The 20,384-nt window shown below is 40.7% G+C and overlaps 1 protein-coding gene and 1 pseudogene across 2 annotated transcripts in view; one reads left to right on the forward strand and one right to left on the reverse strand.

Moving 5' to 3' along the window:
- LOC119247419 (uncharacterized protein C3orf20-like) overlaps positions 1 to 20,384 on the forward strand; it is a 65,174-nt gene that overhangs the window by 12,558 nt on the left and 32,232 nt on the right. For both annotated transcript variants that reach the window (XM_037513849.2, XM_037513850.2), the window contains exons 6-10: positions 1,166 to 1,264; positions 3,162 to 3,261; positions 12,031 to 12,258; positions 13,231 to 13,380; positions 19,813 to 19,930. In XM_037513849.2, coding sequence (XP_037369746.1) covers positions 1,166 to 1,264; positions 3,162 to 3,261; positions 12,031 to 12,258; positions 13,231 to 13,380; positions 19,813 to 19,930 — 695 coding nt within the window. The remainder of the gene's footprint in view (positions 1 to 1,165; positions 1,265 to 3,161; positions 3,262 to 12,030; positions 12,259 to 13,230; positions 13,381 to 19,812; positions 19,931 to 20,384) is intronic.
- On the reverse strand, positions 1,276 to 2,232 carry LOC119248139 (elongation factor 1-beta-like; annotated as a pseudogene).

Here is a 20,384-nt window from a genome sequence, read left to right on the forward strand (position 1 = left end):
CCTAGCTCTGCTGCTGACCAGTTCTGTACTATTGGGGAAATTAAAGTCTTGATTTCCTCATCTATAAAATGAGAATAATTAATGCTAGAACTTTATTGAGAGAATTAAATGATATAATATGTGTAAGGTGCTTAGCACAGTGCCTAGCATGTAGTAAATGCTCAGTAAGTCACGATTATTTTGCAAATTCTTCCCTGTAGCCTTATATCTTTTTTTTTTCTTATCATAATCACTGTATTGTCTTATTTATTTTAGATGCAGCTTGACTGGGTCCTGGACTTACAACCTCCTAATTCATATATGAAGTTTAAGAATTCCTACAAGTTTTGCTTTCTTTTCAAAATGTCCCCATTCTGTTTGCTTGTTTTTTCAGGCAGCTTTTAAAACATCTTTTTTTTTTTTTGCACAGGATAATTCGTTCTGTTTTATAGATTAATAAAACTACCTGTCTTGGATTCATAATTTAGCACAAGGGCCTCCCTCGTGGCGCAAGGGGTTAAGCACAGCACTGTGAAGCTATCTGCAGCCATTGCAGCATGAGTTTGATCCCCGGCCAGGGAGCTGACCCATATGGCACAGCAGACCTCTCCTGTCTCGCCCGCTGCTCCCCTCAGCAGTGTGTTTCAGTCAGTCTGCCTGTTCTGTTTCCCACTCTGTCTCTGGTGAATCCTCTCACCCCCTGCACCTCTGGCCTGTACCCCAGTTCTTGTATGCATAAGTAAATAAATCTTTTTTAAAAAATAATAATTTAACACAAAACTAAGTAATGATACAGGATATCAGGTAGCCTTTTTTTTTTCCACTAGCAATAGGTTTCTGACTGTTAGCTAATTGCTAAAAGAAGTATTGACAGTAAAACAAATGGGTTCCAGTAATTCTCATGTGGAAGGACAGTTCTTAGATCCAAAGCATAATTGAAGCACAATCTTTTAATAAACCAAGAAATTATTCAGAGGAATTTTTAATTTATAGAGATGATTCATTTTCAGAACAAATGATGAAAATATTTTATGGGTTCTTGTGGATGTTTATGGGAAATTTTGCTTATCCCCTAGTAAGAGTATTTAAATATTAACAATTGAATTTCTGTTGATAATTATCTAGCAAATGCTCTTTTTGTTCTCCTTCCCTTCTTCCTCATCATGTTCCTTCTTCTTTTCTCTAGTTCTTGTTAAACAAATACCGAATTCCCAGACCTCCCAGAATAGCAGTATACCTGCTGTCATCCGCTTTTCACTGAGATCCAAGATCTGTTTAGAAAATGGTAAGATACCTTTACTCACTGAAATTAGGGTGGATCTATATGCTATATCTGTTCCAACTTTGTCATCTTCAATCACATACTATTTGAAGCTTCGTTCTATAGCCCACAGACACTAGTTTATTTTTTTTTATTTTTTATTATTTTTTTTATAGAGGCATGTTTATTTATTTGTTTGTTTGTTTGTTTGTTTGTTTGTTTGTTTTGTTTATACATGCACTGGGTACAGTCAGAAGCGCGGGAGGGTGAGAGAATTCACCAGAGCCAGAGCGGGGAGCAGAGCAGGCAGAAGGACCGAAGTACACTGCTGAGGGGAGCAGCGGGCGGCAGGAGAGGTCTGTGCGCCATGTGGGACCCTCCTCTGGTGGCCGGGGAGCAGCCGGGGATGGAACCGGCTCTGCAGAGGCTGCGAGCAGCTTCACAACCCAGCGCTCAACCGCTGCGCCACCACGGAGGCCCCACAGACACTAGTTTAAAGAGCCCCCAAACCAAGCCAACTGCAGCCTGCTTCTGATGCACTCCTCTAAGTTTGCAATATCTGTCTCGTCATTCCAAGGTCACACATCTAATAAGATGGGAAACTTGGCAAAAAATGGTACAAGGTTTGGAATTTTCTTTCACTCATAATTGCAAGGTGTTCTTCTCCCAGCCTCCTTGCTTTTTCCCTTTCCTCCTCTTCAGATCCAGAGAGAGCAGTGTCATCATACTCTTTACTATCTGTCACTCCACTTCCTGTGGCGTTTTTCACATTAACAGGACCATACTTGCTCAAACTCCTGGCAAGTGGTTTGTCTTTCCAAAGACTTGATGTGAGTATACCAGCATAAGGTGTGATACAAGTCTGCAGGTGGTAGACCTGAAACTGCTTCAAATACTGCCACACCAGCACACACCCCTTGATGTAGCTCGTCGGCCAGGTAATCGTTGAGTATGTTGAAGCCAATGGGGCTTTTCAGCTCTCCAAAATCCATTGTGTTGGCTATAACGGAATTGGTTGGCAGCGGAGAAAAAAGGAATGCAGGCAGTAGGCACCCAGCACTGAGAGGAATGAAGGGCAAGAGTAAAATTTTTATAAGAGAAAAATGTTAAAGCTGAGAGGACTTAGAGATCATCTCATTCAGTTCTTTCATTTTAGAGATGAGAAATCTGAAATCCAGACATGTCCAGTACCCAGACTCTGGTTAGTGAGAGAGTCAGGATTGGGATCCAAGAATTTCTGATAAAATGTTCTCTCTGGGAGACAGAATTCTGTCCTTCGACTGGGGGATGCTGAAAAATCTGATGTGCAAGCCCCCAGGTTATATAGATGGATTCTTGAAAGGCCACTAATACTACAGATGTCACGATAGGGGCTTAATTGCTTGGAATTACAACTATGATCTGTTTTAATGCTAATCTTGAGGAGAGGTTTTTTTCCCCTTTTCTTTTTTTTAATTGAAGAAATACTGGTTTACAACACAGTATGTGACCTAGAACAGGTTCAGAATACCTCAGATGAATGTCACCACACCACACCCACCATCAGAGCTCCCATAGACCTTTAACAGAGACCACTGGGCACCCCAGCCACCCACCTGGTAGCCTCAATCCTGCAGTCATATCTCTAGGGTTTGTTTGGATGTAGTTTTGTGAGTTCCTCATTCTTTTTCTCTATATCCCACAAATGAGTAAAATCATCTGGTATTTGTCTTTCTCCTTCTGACTTATTTCATTTAGCATAATCCTCAAGGAGAGGTAATTTTTAAGCTGATAATTAGTTATACTTGGATATGAATGGATTTTGCTTCCTTTTTCAACTAAGCTTTGGGAGGCTTGCCTGGACAAGGTTTACCCAGTGAGTATTGATTCGGTATAAATTTTGAAATCTCTCTTTTCTGTTAATGTGTGTCTTTTTTTAAAGGTTGGATCTTTCAACATCCCTACTCACCATCAGAAATTCTGAAATGGAAGACAGTCTTCGATGTTGCTGTGAAGAGACTACAAGTGGCCATAATTCAAATGTAGGGAGCCCTCTGCAGTCTTTGGAGTCATGTACTTTTTTTTTTTTTAAGGTTCATTTATTTGTGCATACAAGAGCTGGGGTACAGGTCAGAGGTGCGGGGGGAGGAAGGTTAGAGGATTCACCAGAGACAGAGTAGAGAACAGAACAGGCAGACTGACTGAAATACACTGCTGAGGGGAGCAGCAGGCAAGACAGGAAAGGTCTGCTATGCCATATGGGTAGTTCTCTGGCTGGCCAGGATCAAACTCGAACTCGTGCTGCAGAGGCTTGGGATTGCTTCATAGAGCTGTGCTTAACGCCTTGCACCACCAGGGAGGCCCTGGAGTCATGTACTTTTATGAGGCGTATGATAAGGTAGATAGGCAAGAAGCATAAGCAAGCATGCTTTTTACCCATAGCAAAAAGCAGAGCCTATGGTATCTTGGACAAGTTACCCTATCATTTGCCTATGGTATCTGTAATGTGAAAAATACATACACTAACTCTTCTCTCCTGGTAACTCATGCAAGAGTCACTATATGATATATGACTTACCTGTCACTCAGCTTTGTCAGATAACCAGTCCAGGATCATATTTGAAATAGTGGGGAAGAGGTGGAAAGAAAAGACCTTAGGCAAAGAAAAGCCACCATTTCTTTGTCTTTCTAGTTTCGTTGTCTTTCTCCTTCTGACTTATTTCATTTAGCATTGTTTAAGGAAACGTAAAACCAGGCCCTGTATTCAAAGAACTTGTCATCTAAAATGGGAAATTGAGGGCTCCCCGGTAGCGCAGCAGTTGAGTGCTGGGTTATGAAGCAGCCCGCAGCCTCTGCAGTGCCGGTTTGATCCCTGGCCGCCCGGGCGAGGGTCCCACATGGCGCGCAGACCTCTCCTGCCGCCCGCTGCTCCCCTCAGCAGTGTACTTCATCAGTCTGCCTACTCTGCTCTCCCCTCTGGCTCTGGTGAATTCTCTCACCCTCTCCCACTTCTGACTATACCCGGCACTTGTATAAATAAATAATTAATTAATAAAATGGGAAACTGAATATCTCAGAAGATAACAATCAACAAAGGCGAAATCAAACCATTAGGAGGAGGTAATAATAATGATAACAAGTAATGATGAAATATCTGCTCTATAACAGTGCTATACAGTGGACCTGGGGCTTTACATGTGTTATCTATACTCCTTACAACCACCCATGAGAGAGGTACAATTCTCAATTCCAATTTTTTTAAATATTTATTTATGCATACAAGAACTGGGGTATAGGCCAGAGGTATGGGAGAGGGGGTGAGAGGATTCACCAGAGACAGAGTGGGGAGCAGAACAGGAGATTGACTGAAATACATTTCTGAGGGGAGCAGCAGGCGAGACAGGAGAGGTCTGCTGTGCCATGTGGGTTATCTCCTTGGTGAGGATCCAACTCATGTTGCAGCGACTGGAAATTGCTTGATAGCACTGTGTCTTTAACCCCTGCACCACCAGGGAGGCCCCCCTCAACTCCAATTTATTGATGGTAAAGTCAGTGTGTCACTAAGTGTAGCAATTTGTTCATAGTTACTCAGCAAGACAGCAGCAAAGCCAGGGGTGAAACATAGCACCACCTGACTGGTTGGTTCACTTTCTATCATGCTTTATTTCTGTTCCATTTGCTCACCTGGCCTCAGTGAAGTGTATTTTAGATGTAATACAGTCTCTGTTTTGAAATTTTTTTTATTTAGAAAAGTGTAAGAAAAAATTGAAATCACATAACCTTTTCCCTAAAAAATCACCCTTTTAAAACATTTGGGCATATTTCCTTGCAGTTTTTTTTTCCTAATACATGCACACATACTTGTAGTAAATATGTATTTTACACTATGTAGTTTATATGTGTGTATATTGCCTTTACAAATATATGTTATCTGGGCCTCCCCGGTGGCGCAGCGGGTTGAGTGCAGTGCTGTGAAGCTGTCCACAGCCTCCACAGCGCCAGTTCTATTCCTGGCCGGCCAGGGAGAATCCCACATGGCACAGCAGACCTCTCCTGTCTCGCCCACTGCTCCCCTCAGCAGTGCTTTTGGTTCATCTGCCTGCTCTGCTCCCCGCTCTGTCTGGGGAATCCTCTCACCCTCCCACAACTCTGGCTTGAACCCCAGCTCTTGTATGAATAAAAATAAAATCTTCAAAACAAACAAACAAACAAACAAATAGATATTGTCTTTTGAATGGTGATTTTACCTTGCCTTTTTCCTTTCACTCAAGCACGAGCATTTTCCCATGCTGTTAAAGTCTTAAGAAACGATTTAACTCAGTTTTTTTAATCATTCTCCTATTATTGAGCATTTGCGTTTGCTCAACTCTTCTATAAACACTTGGCATTTCTTTGATTCCTTCCCATGTTTTCCAAGAAAACCATGCCAGCTTCACAGCAATGTGTGGGGACCCATCTCAGCAACACAGCATTGAATATAGTTATTAAGAGTACTCAACTTTGCTAAATTGATGGACAAAATATATTAACTATATATTTCTTTGCTAACTAGAAAGATTTACCTTTTTAATTTCTTCATGTTAAAAATTCTCTGAACTGGATTTTCCTAATCTGTGCATCTTTTAATCTCAGTGGTTTTTACTATCTTTTCTTATCTGTTCACTTAAGTTTTTTTAATCTATTAAGGATATTAATTTTTTTATTTGTGGCAATATTTATTTCTCTAGCTCATTGTTTGATTTTTAACTTTATGATTAAGATATAGGTGTTTTAACGTTTATTATCATACAATAACCAATGTTTTCAGTTTTTTCCCCCATTGTTTTTATAACTGGAAAAACTTTCCTCATTTAGAGTTTAGACATACCTACTCTATTTTTATTTCTTTTCTTTTCTACATTTAGCTGGAATTTTGTTGTGTATTGATGGGAGATGATGATCTTATAGCTTTTTTTCTTCCATGTCAGTAATAATCATAGCAAGTATTTATTGAGTGTTAACAATGATCACTAATGTTTATTGGGCACTTGTTTTATATGAAGCACTACATGAAGCAATTGACATGCGTCCATGAGTAAGTTGCTGCTGTTGAGATCAGAGAGCTATTAAGTAGGTGAGCTGCTACATAAGCTTACGTCTGTCTTTACCAAAGCCTGTGCATTTATTTAACCACAACATTCTATTATCTCTCTGAAGTCATTTATTGAGTACGTTCTCTGTTATCCCCTGATTTGGATTCTTAAACTGATCATACCTTTAGTTTTAAGCTATTTTAATTATTCATATTATATGAGAGAGCCAGAGTATGGTGTTAAGAAAGAGACCTTGAAGCCCAGTTAATTGAGCTAAAATCCCAGCTCCATCCATTCATGTCACTTTGGGAAATTCACTTACTACCCCTTTGCCTCACTTTCCTCATCTGTAAAATGGGGATAATTATAGTAGCTACATTTTAGTGTTGTAAAGATTCCTAGCACTGGATGGATGTTATTACTATTTTAATATCTGGTATAGCAAATATTCCCTGGGTACTCTTTCTACATTAAAACATTAGTCAGTTTCTTTTTTTTTCTTAAAGATTTATTTATCTATGCATACAAGAACCAGGGCACAGGCCAGAGGTGTGGGGGTGAGAGGATTCACCAGAGACACAGTGGGGAACAGAACAGGCAGACCGACCGAAGTACACTGCTGAGGGGAGCAGTGGGCGAGTCAGGAGAGTTCTGCTGTGCTGTGTGTGCTGTTCCTTGGCTGGTCAGGGGGTCGAACTCGTGCTGCAGTGGCTGCGGACTTCTTCATATGTTGTGTCTTAACCCATTGTGCCACCAAGGAAGCCCATTAGTCAGTTACTATAATTTATTCTTACAGCAGAAATTAGAATTCATTTCTTAAGTTTAAAAAGGCCTCAAAATGATATGGAACAGGAACCATATTTTAATGGAAAGAAAACCAAATTTGTGGGGAGTGTCTGAGAACTCTATCTACTCTCTGTTTAATTTTGCTATGAACCTAAAGCAGCTCTAAAAAAAATAAAGAAATCTACCTCATTGTAAAAAATGCTTTTTTTAGAATGTCAAGCCAATAGATAAATAAAGAAATAAATTTTTGAAAAAGAATAAGGAAGAAGTGAAGTGGCTGTTGGATAAGTACCCAATAGTTGTCTGGCACACTTTTTTAGCTGGAGATGCTATTTTAAATCACTATTCTAGGTTAAATAAATACAGTATGTTGCCTTCCATTCTGAAATATGTTGTCTGGGATAGGAAATAGAAGATTAAAAAATAAAATTAAGTCTAAGTAATATTGAACAAAGAAAACCCAAATTTGAGTCCTATCACTCTGGTTCATTAGTCAGTAGTTGGAGGATCTTGTGTAAGTCCCTGAGCCTCTGTTTCTACAGCCACTTATGGATAATAACATGTTTTCTATTTACTGCAGCAAATTGTTGTGATGTAAAATATATAAATATGCTTTGTAGACACTAAAGCACAAAGCAAGTAAAACTCATTTTAAATAACAATCCAATATCATTAAAAGTGATTTCTAGAAACAAATAAGTTTAGAACCAAGAAGAAATGTCTTGGCAGAGTAGATAGAGGAGGAGAATTTAGCCGACACCCAGCAACAGGGATGAGTAAGATGCTATTATGCATGACCCATCGAAATAAATTGTCAAGAGTGGTTTTTTTTTTTTTTTTTTTTTTTAACAATGAGAACTGCTAACCTTGGTAGAATTTGTTTCCAAGTGATCTGTCATATATCCAGAACCCAGACATGTCATTTTACCGTATGTGCATTATAAAACATTTTAAAGAAAAGCAGCCAAATCTTAGCATCCTCTGGTCACTGGGGTTAGAGATAGCATGGAGTTGAAATGTATGTTTGCTGGATAAAATGAAATTTTAAGCGAATCAGAACTCTCACTTTTTTTACTCAAACAAATTTCTATCACATTCGTTTAACAGTACATTATAGAAGTTTTAATATCATGTCACATTCAAGGAAATGAAGGACAGTGAAAAACATTCTTCTCTAATCTGAATGGCAGGTATGGACTCTGGATTTATCCCAGGAAGTCGGATCTGACAAACGTAATGAAACCTCCCATCCCAGAGCACCCCAAAATACTCTTTGAAGCCAAGTACATTCTCTAGAAAGGGTCTCTCTCCCTGACCTTTTGTCTGGGCCTGAATTTCTGACTTGTAGTTGGTGAACTAGGGTACTCTGAGTTAACTCATGTTCACTGGTAGAGCTTGGTGGTATGAAAGTAGTCTGGCCATCCTAGGCTTGCTGCCAACCCTGACTCTGCAGCTCCTGAGCAGTGTTCAAGGGTCTAGGTTGTGTGAAACGTTTAGAGCCCAAGCTTTGGCGTCCACATGCCCCTCATGCATCTCCCTTGCCCACATTGGCATTTGAAGCAATTACTCTACTTCTCAAAGCCTTATTTTCCTCATATAAAATGGGCATCCTACTAGAATCTGCCTCATAAAGTTGCTGATAGCATTCAATGAAATAATGCTGCTAAATAATGGCACAATCTGCAGAATATAGTAATGAGTAATAGACAGTAACCATTAGTTAGCAATTTTGTATCCCCTTTTCTGTATCTGTAAAATAGGATTAGATATGCTTCAAGCATCGCTCAGTTCTCATATTCAGTGAGTGCCCCCACCATATTAAATTTAATTTATTATTAGATTCCTAGGCCAATTTTGACTTGAGATGATTGAGATATAGTTCCCTTTATGTTACCAGAGGACTGAGGCAATTGGGTAACTTCTGACTTAGAAGATTGTTCCTTAAGTCTTGACCATGTTCAGCCATTTGAAACATATTAGGGTTCCTTTGTTGGGCTAATCAACTTGGTGATAATTATCACCTACTGGAAAAGTCAGAGGTCAACATTTGGCCCTTAGGCAAGAGCAGAGAGCAAGACCACTACCACTGCTTATAGAGGCAGTCTTTGGAGGCATAAGGTGCTGATAGGTCTTTACATAATGACAAAAGACTGTCTAGGGGCCTGTTCAGGGGTTAGAAAAAGAAGCACTGTTTTTGAAAAGGTAGTAGGGAACTTTCCAGAATTACAGCTCCCTACTGATTATTTGAGTGATGTGGCACTTGTGTAATATAAAAGGTTTTGCATTGGAGTTTTAAAATTTTTTTTTGGTCTTATTGGTAACGAAGGAGAGGGTGGCTTTTTTCTCCAAATGATTACAGATATTTACACTTCAGTGGTGTACTTACCTTCCTTTTAAAAAATAATCCAAAAGGTCCTTTTGTGTAAAGTCACAGAAAAATAGATGCATGTCTGAGCATTGAATAAAAGGGAGAAGGTGTGGGCTTGGAGAGTGGTAATTACTTAGGTTCCCAGTTGGGTTTATAAATGTGTTGTGAAGCGGACAGTCTGGCAGCCTTTAATGCTTTTAAATGGAGTGGCGCACATGTGTTCTGGTGTGGGGAAGAACAGCAATCTTTAAGTGTTTTGCTTTTGTCACATTGTTCAAAAATTCTACCCACTCACCCAATTTTTGACAGTGGGATACATTTTCATGAGAATATGAGAAAGGAAGGAAGGAGCAGCAAGAAGAGGGAAGCAAGAAAAGAAACAAAGAGAAGAAAGAAAGCAGTTATTTTAATCAAGTATTTCATTATCCAGTTGCCAAGTGGTAGATTTGGCCCTTGCTACCCTCCTGCAGCTGGTTCCTCCTCCAGAGCACTCATTGAGAAACCCCCACTCCTCTTCACTAAGATGGACCAGTGACCCTTGACATTGCTAGGGACTCCCATCCCTTGTATCCCCTACTCTAGTGATGGTGGGGCTATTATGCCTTTTCTTTTAATAGTTGGATCTGTTGTTTCTGATTACTTAGGTTTAATCTTGAATTTTTTTTCTTTTTAGTATAGTTCTTCCCACACCTGAATATCCTACCCCCAGCCAATAAATGCTGTTTCATTTAATGCTTTCAACTACTCTGTAAGTAGATTCAGGTAGGCTCCCCATTTTACATGAGGATGCACTCACATACTGCAAATATTCCAAGATCCCTCTTTGACATAGGCCAACTCAGTTTTAGGAATTTTTAAGTGCATCTTAACATTGAGATCCCTGTTAGAATCTTTTCTGAATCTGAAGGGACTTGCTGAGGGCAGTCTTAGATAGTCTCTCACACTGTTGCTGAGAATTGTTGGTTTTGAGTCCCACTCTATGCCCCTTTTGGGAAAGTCTCGACTACTGACTCTTCTCTGAGAAGGTGGTTATCACTTGCCCTAATCAAAGTCCTGATCCTCAATTACTGATTATAGATCTGCCTGATTTCATTCCCACATTCTGTCTTAACAACTGAGAAGCCCAGCAGCCCACTTGAGCTGAGGCGATTGCGTAGACAAGCCAAGACATCAGCCTATAAACAGGCACCATTGGTCTCCATGAGAGCAAAGATGATCTCTTTTAGTACATGATGTGCTGCCAACAGTTACTACTAGGCATGCTTGAGCTCATGAGTGTATGTGCACATGCATGTGTCTACATGTGAGCATGTGTGTGTATATGTTGGGAGAGGAAAGCTGAGCAAGAACTTGGAAGATCTGCTTCATGACTATTCCTCAGTGATCTCTAGAGGGTCTGTATTTTACACCACAGATACAACTCCTGTCATACCCAATGCTGAGAATATAGGGAGATGGTGGAGAAAGTAGAGAATTTATAGTTGATATCTATGGCATTGAATGCTGATTTTACCAGGTAGCTGCAAAAGTCCAGGCACTAGCTTTAGAATGGGGGTAGATAGGGCCTCCCTTGTGGCGTAGCGGTTGAGCGGTGGGTTGCGAAGCTGCCCGCAGCCTCTGCAGCACCTGTTCGATCCCTGGCTGCTCCCCGGCCGCCGGGTGAGTGTCCCACATGGCGCACAGACCTCTCCTGCCGCCCGCTGCTCCCCTCAGCAGTGTACTTCAGTCCTTCTGCCTGCCCTGCTCCCTGCTCTGGCTCTGGTGAATTCTCTCACCCTCTGCCCTTCTGACTGTACCCAGTGCTTGTATAAATAAATAAATAAATCTTAAAAAAAAAAAAAAGAAGGGATTCCTCTTAAAAAAAAAGAAAAGAAAAAAAAAGAATGGGGGTAGATGGCATCTTATTCATAAGAATATGAGTTTTGACTTTGGGAATATTTTTGAATGATTAAATGAATATGCTAAGAGACTACCTTAATTTCAAGGTGTCTTAAGTCTAGAAGCTAGATGGTTTCATATTCATCTGTCCTATCATCTTGAAATTTTATTATTGGCAAACATGTTTATCTATGTTCCCCACTAAGTTATAACAAAAATACCTAGTGTTTATAGAGGGCATGCTAAGTACTGGCTTCTGTGCCCAGAAGTCTTTGTGCATGAATTAACTAGTGATTGCCTACATTTCTGCGAGGTATTGTTATCCCATTTTACAGATGAAGAAACCAAGGCTCAGAGGAACTTGGTACTTTACCTACTTTCTACAGCCCCAGGTGGCAGCACCAGAAGTCATCTCAGTTCTTGTCCAAAACCTGTGCTGGGTGATGCTACTCCTGTGGGAATAGGAGCTATGTACTAGTCTTGCTGTTGCTGCAGCCACTGGTACAGTGCTTCATACAGTAGGTGCTGAATAACTTTTAAAATGGTAGGCACTCAATAAATGGCTAAGGATCTTAAAATTCAACTCTCAGAATGTAAAGAAAGCTTAGTAGATCAGTAAAGAGGCGGCCAAAAATGACTGAACAGCCCTTGGTCTTTGATAAGACCAAGAAATTAGCTAACTCTTGAATTTTTTTTCTTTTGAACAGAAAAAAGGAAGAAGCTAAGCTGAAAAAAAAGGGGTTCAACAAGCCACTTATCCTGCACCACTATAATGATTTTGAAGATACGATGAAGGTGGGCAGTAATAGCCCTGCTACTCCTTGTTTCTGGCTGGAGTTGCTGAAGAGGAAGCCTCAGCTACCAACAATCAAAGAAGTTGACCCAGCAGAGAAAAAGTTCCATTACTCCCTGGTAGATGGTTCCTCTCTGACCTAGTATCCTTGTGAAATTCCAGGATAAGAAAGATGGAAGAGGCCAGGAATGATGGAAGGGGCTGATAGGTAGGGCACATGACAGGTAGAGAATGTGGGGTCTCTCCACATTCTTAGCAGAAAATCCCAGAATTGTTGGCAAAGGAGGTCTGATGCTTTGTGTGTATTCAGTCCATTTCTCCTGAGGGTCCACATTCCTTTGTGCTGGGGGTTGGAGAAGTCAACCTGAGAAGGAGCTTGGGGAAAGTTCTCTATTTTACAAGCCTTACTTCTGCTTAAGGGGATTTCTGATGGTAGCTGATATTTTTGATAAGCACCTAAGGTCTCATGTGGTTCTGAGAAAATAAGTTTTTTTTGATTCATTTTCCTGATTAGTAGAGAGAACCACATGGGGATTTAGTATCTAGAGAATCTAGCTTAGAGAAGAAAGATTTTATAAGTTCTTACAAATCCAAAGAACAACTTTGTGTCCATCATAGTTTTGTAGAGGTTGGTAGAGCTAGCTTTTGTAATATTGTTCACATTTCCATACTTATCCCTCCGTCCTCCTGTGCCCATCTAGCCGTCATCATTGGCAAGGAGACCCATCCTCCCGTTGTCTGCTGGAATGACCTCGTTAGGCAACACTGGGCAGCAACCGGGCAACTCTGGTTTCCAGCAACTCTACCATTAACAGGACCAGTTTGACCAGATTTCCCTGTTCTTATTCACAAGAAAGGTTTCAAAGAATTTGGGGGCTAAAATGAGCGTGCAGTAAACACAGGGGAAGGATGTGTAGCCAGGAAAGCCATTTGCTGACCTCACACTATCATTCTTGTGCTTGGTGACTATGGAAGTCTCTGCTCTTCCATTGGCTTATCTGTAATAGTTGATTTAAAAAATTAAATAGGCTAAGAGTTGAATCATTTTATAGAAGACTTATTACTAGTAATATTGTTGTTTGACTCCATATCAGTTCCTTAACGTGGATTTTATCTATCCTTCTGGCCGTTTAGCTGTCTGCCAAAGTTATTCTGCCCTTCCTTGGGGTGGCATGTACACCAATATATTCAGTGACTTCGAAAAGCCAGTTATCCTTGGAACCTTCACACCTTTTGGATGTGGTAGCATTTCTTTTCCTAAAAGGCAAGTGAGATTTCAGACTAATTAGAACTTGTGAGAAAGCTAAGAATAGGAAATGGGCCAAATCCCAACAAAGGGAGACATGGTAAGCAATCTTTAAAATGGTCAATCTAATTGAGAACGCAGGGAAGGAAAATGAAATATATACCTGTGCTTAAGACCGTCCCATGTACAGACTTGCAAATTAGAACAGTTCAAAAGACCATGATCCAAGAAGCCAGTAGAGCCATCGGCGAGCTGATGCTCTGGCTTTTTGGAACAGAAGGATATATACAAGGGCAAAGCCCCGTGAACAGACAGGTCTCAACCTGTCTGATATAGGAAGACTGGTATTTAGTGAGTAAGGTGTCAGCTGGGCCTCCCTGCCACCTTGAGCACTAGATAACACTGGCAGGACCCCCACTCAGCACCCCATGAAAAGTCTCATATTCTCTTCAAAATGTGTACAAAGCTCTTAGGGCCATGATCTTCACTGGCTCTTATATCCCGCCTCCTTTAATTGTGTTCTCCATGCTCTGACATGTATCTATGCGTGTGTTTTGACTTTGTGATTTGAGTCCTTTGGGGAATTTGCTCCTCTCCTTAATGTTCATATATGAAAACTACTCACCCGAGACCTCTGTGAAGATAACCAAAATCCTTGGTGATTTGGGTCACGGGGAGTTTATAGCACAGTAATAAAACAATAAAGTACAAAATGTACTAACATGTTCTTAAAAGTGCTTCATCCATCCTACATGTTGCCCAACATTCCTGTTTTCCTCTCCTGTGTCAGATTTTTCCCTCTTCCTTTCTGACTTAGGAAATTCTTCTTTCATTCCCCATTCCCCAGATGTCTCTACTTTTCCATGGAAGAGAAACTCAGCTCTGTACGGCTAGATATCCCAGTCAGCTAACTTTTGCTTACCCGAGCACTTAGCTAACTATTTGGATGAGTCATCCTGAGGGTAAGGAGTAGGAGGGCAAGGAAGAGGGATGGGATTACTTTTCTGCCTCTGCCACATCGTTGCTATGGCATGTCTCCTTTATTCATTCACTCACATATTTCTTCTTCCCTTTCTTTAGCACTCAGTGCTCCCTTCCTCAGCAGTGAGTACCTGTTGGGCATCAGTCACTCAGAATAGAGAGTAATATAAGCTATGGCTCCTGTTTGTCAAGAGATGTGTTACAGGGAAGCTGGAAGAAAATATTGAAAAAGGGAAATAAATGCACAAAGTTGAAACAAAAAGGCATCTGTGGGAAATATTTATACTCACTGATTCAACAAATATTTGTGGTGGGCCTCCTAAGTAAGCACCATTTAGGCCCAAGGGACTTAACAGAGAACAAGACAGTCCCTGTTATCCTGAGACCCTGAACCGATTGTATCTGCAAAGACCCTATTTCCAAATCAAGTCACATGCTGATTTTTAGAGTGGGCACGAATTTTGGGGGGGACATTCTGCATCTTTATAACTCTTCCCCCACATTTACCCTTCTTTGGGATATACCTTATCCAGGTATCCCTTCCTTTTTTTCCATGTGGTCAATTTCAACTTAAAGCACCCTGTCTATTTTTTTTTAATCTCTCAGTCTTAATTTTTTTTAAAGATTTATTTATTTATTTATTTATACAAGAACTGGGGTACAGGCCAGAGGTGCAGAAGGGGGAAAAATTCACCGGAGACGGAGCAGGGAGTAGAACAGGCAGAGCGACTGAAAACACTGCTAAGGGGAGCAGCAGGCAAGACAGGAGAGGTCTACCATGCCGTGTGGGTATCTCCCTGGTCAGCCGGGAATCAAACCCGTGCTGCAGAGGGTGCTGACAGCTTCACAACAGTGCATTCAACCCGCTGTGCCACTGGAGAGGCCCAAAAGCACCCTATCTCGACGGAACATATTGACAAAAGGCAACTCGAATATCTTAATAACAACGCATAAAAAAACATGAAATGTGGGTTTAGAAAAACATTTTCTGAACCTTGGTGTTTTGTGTAGAGATTGACATTGTCGCTTATCTATCAGGCACTGTACAGCACACTCCCCCTCCAGATTTGCTGCATTTGAATTTTTGAAGAAGCCCCAGTCACATACTTGCTCACCCCTATATTTTGACTTTTCTTGATTTCAAGGTAATGAGAGTTGAAAGTTAGATCATCCAGAGAGCAAGAGGACATCCCCACCTTTTTTTTAAACTAGGTCTTAAATAGGTGTTTGTGTGTTTCTACTACATTCAGCATTTGGTATGTGCTGGCCATGTTTTTGGTGAACCCCCTTCTCACTGTTTCCCTCCCCTGGCTGCTTTTATGAGCCAGATCACCTGTTGAAATGTGTCAGCAGCCTACCAGCAAAGAGAGTAAGGTCAGCAAAAAACTAAAAGAAATAAAAGACTAATGCTTGCGTCTCAAGATGCAAAGAGAGAGCGAGATTAATGGGGCCGCAGAGTGCCTGGTGAGGGGCATGTGGACACTTGCCCTCTCTCCGTGGGGAAGAACCTTTCCCAACTTTGATGTTGAGATGAAAAGAAGATGACAGAATCGGGAAGCATTTGAAAGGTTGAGAAAGCACATACTTTAAAAAAGTCTTCCTCTCCCAACCCAACTGTAGCTCAACAGTTTCGAGAGAAAGATTAGGAAACACTATATAATTTTATGGCATTTTAATTGAACGTCTTATTTTGTGACAGGACAGACAAGGTGGAAAATAATTGCTTTCATGAAGAACAAATGTATTGCTACTTGATTTTTCCAGGGATTGTCCAAGTTAGGTTCTTGGGAGACTGTTTTTCTGGTGAGCTTGATTAAAACATCTCACCTTTATTAGTTGCTAAGATGTATCATTTTAAGTAGAGATATCACTTTTTCATGTTCTTTTTTTTTTTAAAAAGATTTATTTATTTATTATGCATGCAAGAACTGGGGTACAAGCCAGAGGTAAGAGGATTCACCAGAGACAGAGTGGGGAGCAGAACAGGCAGACTGACCGAAATACACTGCTGAGGGGAGCAGTGGGGAGCCAGGAGAGGTCTGCTGCGCCATGTGGGGCAGCATCTTGGCCGCTGGAGATTGAACTTGTGCTGCAGAGGCTGTGGACAGCCTCACAGTGCTGTGCTTAACCCCTTGCGCCACCAGGGAGGCCCCGTTATTTCATTTTCTTAGGAACCCTATTATTAGGTAGGTTTCCCAGCTAGGGCAAACGAAGCTCTAAAGAAGATGGATACCTTTTCCATGGTAGAGAAAAATACTAAAGTCAGTTTTCAGAACTAATGCTAATGCTTCTTCCCCCACTTTTTCCAAACTTTAACATGCTGAGGGAGGTCTAGAGCTGAGTACACATTACATGAGTAATAACAATTACAGTAGTAGTAATAATAATAATGATAATGTGGGGGTGATGATTTTTTTAAGCAATTTTATACACATGGCAAAATTTTTGTATTGGAAGAAATTTCATCTTTTACAAGTATAATTACAATTGCATTGCATGGAAATTTAAATTTTCGCTTCCTTTCACCTCTTTTCTGCACAAGTAGCTAGAGCAAAAAATATTTTGTTTGTTCTTTAAGATACCATGGCGTTTACATTCACATCCATATGTGTTTGCTTACTTTTATCTCTTTTCTCTTTGTGACAAATATTTTAAATTCCTAGTGAAAAAAAGTACTTCTTGTCCTGAAACCTGAACTAAAGAGTCCCCATTTGTGAAGCTCTTGGATCATTCCACCGCAATACTATCAACATATCCTCAAAAAGAGAGCTCAGCGGATAGATAATTGATAACCAACAAATACAATTTGGTATGCCATATAATGCACCATTATTCAGTCATAAATCTAAATGAAATACTGATACATGGGCCTCCCCGGTGGCGCAGCAGTTGAGCGCTGGGTTGCGAAGCTGCCCGCAGCCTCTGCAGCGACGGTTCGATCCCTGGCTGCTCCCCGGCCACTGGAGGAGGGTCCCGCATGGCGCGCAGACCTCTCCTGCCGCCCGCTGCTCCCCTCAGCAGTGTACTTCGGTCCTTCTGCCTGCTCTGCTCCCCGCTCTGGCTCTGGTGAATTCTCTCACCCTCCCGCGCTTCTGACTGTACCCAGTGCATGTATAAACAAAACAAACAAACAAATAAATAAATAAATAAAACATGCCTCTATAAAAAAAAAAACAAAGTATTAAAAAAAAAGAAATACTGATACATATTACAATATAGATTAACCTTGACTACATTATGCTAAGTGAAAAATCCAGTCTTAAAAGACCACATATTGTAAGATTGCACTTACATGAAATGTCGAAAATAGGCAATTCTATATAGACAAAAAGTGGACAAGTGGTTGCCTGGCAGCTTAGGGGAGTCACTGCTTAGAGGCATGTGGTTTCTTTGTGAGGTGATGAAAATGTTCTAAAATTGACTGTGGTTGATCATTGCACAATTTTGTAAATATACTGGAGATCCCTGAATTATACATTTTAAATAGTGAGTAGCATGATGTGAGTTATATTTCAATAAAATTGTTAGGTAAAAAAGAGCAATAAAGGGGCTTAATAGTAAAAGCCAACACTTTCAGAGAACTTACAAGTTGCCCGACTCTGCTCAATGTGGGCTGTATGTGTTATCTAACCTAGTCCTCGCAAGCTCTGTGAGGTAGACACTTTTGTCAGGAAACTGAGCCACTGGAAGGGTAAAAAATGTGTCCAACTTCACACAATGAGAAAGTGGAAGGGCTTGGGTCAATACAATTAACTGGCAAAGCAGTGTTTGCACCATTGAGCCACCCTGTCTGTTAAAAGCATGTATTTAAGGCTTAGCACATAGTACACTTCTCTTTATTTATTTATTTATTTATTTATTTATTTATTTATTTATTTATTTATTTAAATAGAGGCATGTTTATTTATTTGTTTGTTTGTTTGTTTTGCTTATACATGTACTGGGTACAGTCAGAATCACGGGAGGGTGAGAGAATTCACCAGAGCCAGAGCAGGGAGCAGAGCAGGCAGAAGGACCGAAGTACACTGCTGAGGGGAGCAGCGGGCGGCAGGAGAGGTCTGCGCGCCATGTGGGACCCTCGCCAGGAGGCTGGGGAATGAACTGGCACTGCAGAGGCTGCAGGCAGCTTCGCAACCCAGCGCTCAACCGCTGCACCACCAGGGAGGCCCACATAGTACACTTCTAATAAACATTATCAAAATAATTATTATCACAATACCAAAAATGTCCTAGGTGTATAGAATCCTCACTTTGGGCATCCCTAGAAGCATCCCTAGTACCATCCCTGATGGTACTCTAACAGTGACTTGACTGTAATAATTATTTATCTGTAATTGAATCCATTTTGTCAATTCAATTCAGACTTTCATTAAGCCCCTTCTCTGTGCCAGGTGCTGTGCTGAGAGAAAACACAAAGGTATTTTAGCATGAACACATAGTGATGCTACTGATTCAGAAAAGCTAATAAAATGTTATGCTGCATTAATAGACATATAAAGTATAGGGAAGATTAAATGGATGCCTTCCTGTTCGTCACCACTCAAATTCCTTCTGTCTAAATCTACATGGTTCTTGAATCTACACGTGTCTTCATCTTTCTCATCCCTGCCCTGGTCCTACATGCCATCTTCTCTCCTGGACCACTACTGGCCCCCTTAGCTGGTCGCTAGCGTTCACTTTGGTTCCCTACAATTCACTTGATCATGTTACTTCCTTGTCTGGTTATTAAAGCTTTCTGTGACTTTTCATTCTTAAAATTCATGATGTATGATGAATTATTTGCAACACTTAGCCCTGTTGGCTTCCTCTCAGACCCTGAATGAACTATGCCCATCTCTTTCCTCCATGGCCTTTTATACATATTACTGCATCCATTTGGAACACATTCCTGGCTTAAATGTTCAGCCCTGAGTGAGCAATGGCCAAGACAGGGCACATGGCTGTGACTCTGTATATGGTGTAGTGAGAGGGGATATATCCCAGAAAAAGGACATCTTGATCAGCTGAGCAGATTTTGCCAACCCTTTGAGAATGGTCGGCTAGGAATGTGAGAGGAAGAAGTCCTGAATTTTAAGGACTGACCTAGTGATTTCCATGCCCTCAGCCAAATCAATGAATTCAAGAAATTTTCTTGTTCTAATTAAGTCATGTTTGACCTCCCTAGTGGTGCAAGGGGTTAAGCACCGCACTATGAAGCAATCTGCAACCTCTGCAGCATGAATTCAGTCCCCAGCCAGGGAGAAACCCATATGGCAAAACAGACCTCTCCTGACTCGCCCACTGCTCCCCTCAGCAGTGTATTTCAGTCACTCTGCCTGTTCTGTTCCCTACTCTGTCTCTGGTGAATCCTCTCACCCCCTGCATTTGTGGCCTATGCCCTAGCTCTTGTATGCGTAAATAAATAAATCTTTAAAAAAAATAATTAAGTCATGTTTCTGGGTGTTTTTTTTTTTTTTTTTTTTTTTGTAGCCAAATATCAATGATGTTTAATCGGGATGGAGGCATTGTGTTCAGCAAAAAAGGAGACGTCGTAAAGGAATGGATGTGGCCTTCAAAGGGAAAGCTTAATGATCCAGTTGAAATTTGGGTATTATTTTATAATCTATTATTCTTACGATCATTTCTTATAACAAATTTACTTTCAGTTTCTAAAATGGCTTATCAAGGGAAAAAAATATTGAGAGGATTGAATTACTTCAGTTCTTCATCGATATAAACTTGGTTGCTTTTGATGACTGTGTCTTTGTTAAGCAGCAAGTTACTATTTAAAGTACGTTTAAAAATTATCATTAGGAAAGCACTTTATGCTTACCAAGATATATTTTTTAAATAAGAAAGTATACCATGTCCAAAGTGAAAGTCTCCTCCTCATTCTCATTCTGCAGAAAATTTGTCATTTAATAGGTCGGTTTGTATCTTTGTAGGGTCAAGGATCAGGAATTCAGATAATTTGTAAGCGTGTGGCTGCCAGGTGGAAACTGGAGTGAACTGAGAAGTGTGTCCCCCCTGAAGGGGGCAGCCTTTACTCAGGGTCAGAAGAT

The sequence above is a fragment of the Talpa occidentalis genome, unplaced genomic scaffold (genome assembly GCF_014898055.3).
Source record: "Talpa occidentalis isolate TD23 unplaced genomic scaffold, MPIMG_talOcc4v2.1 talOcc4.16, whole genome shotgun sequence".
NCBI classification, from domain to species: Eukaryota; Metazoa; Chordata; class Mammalia; order Eulipotyphla; family Talpidae; genus Talpa; species Talpa occidentalis.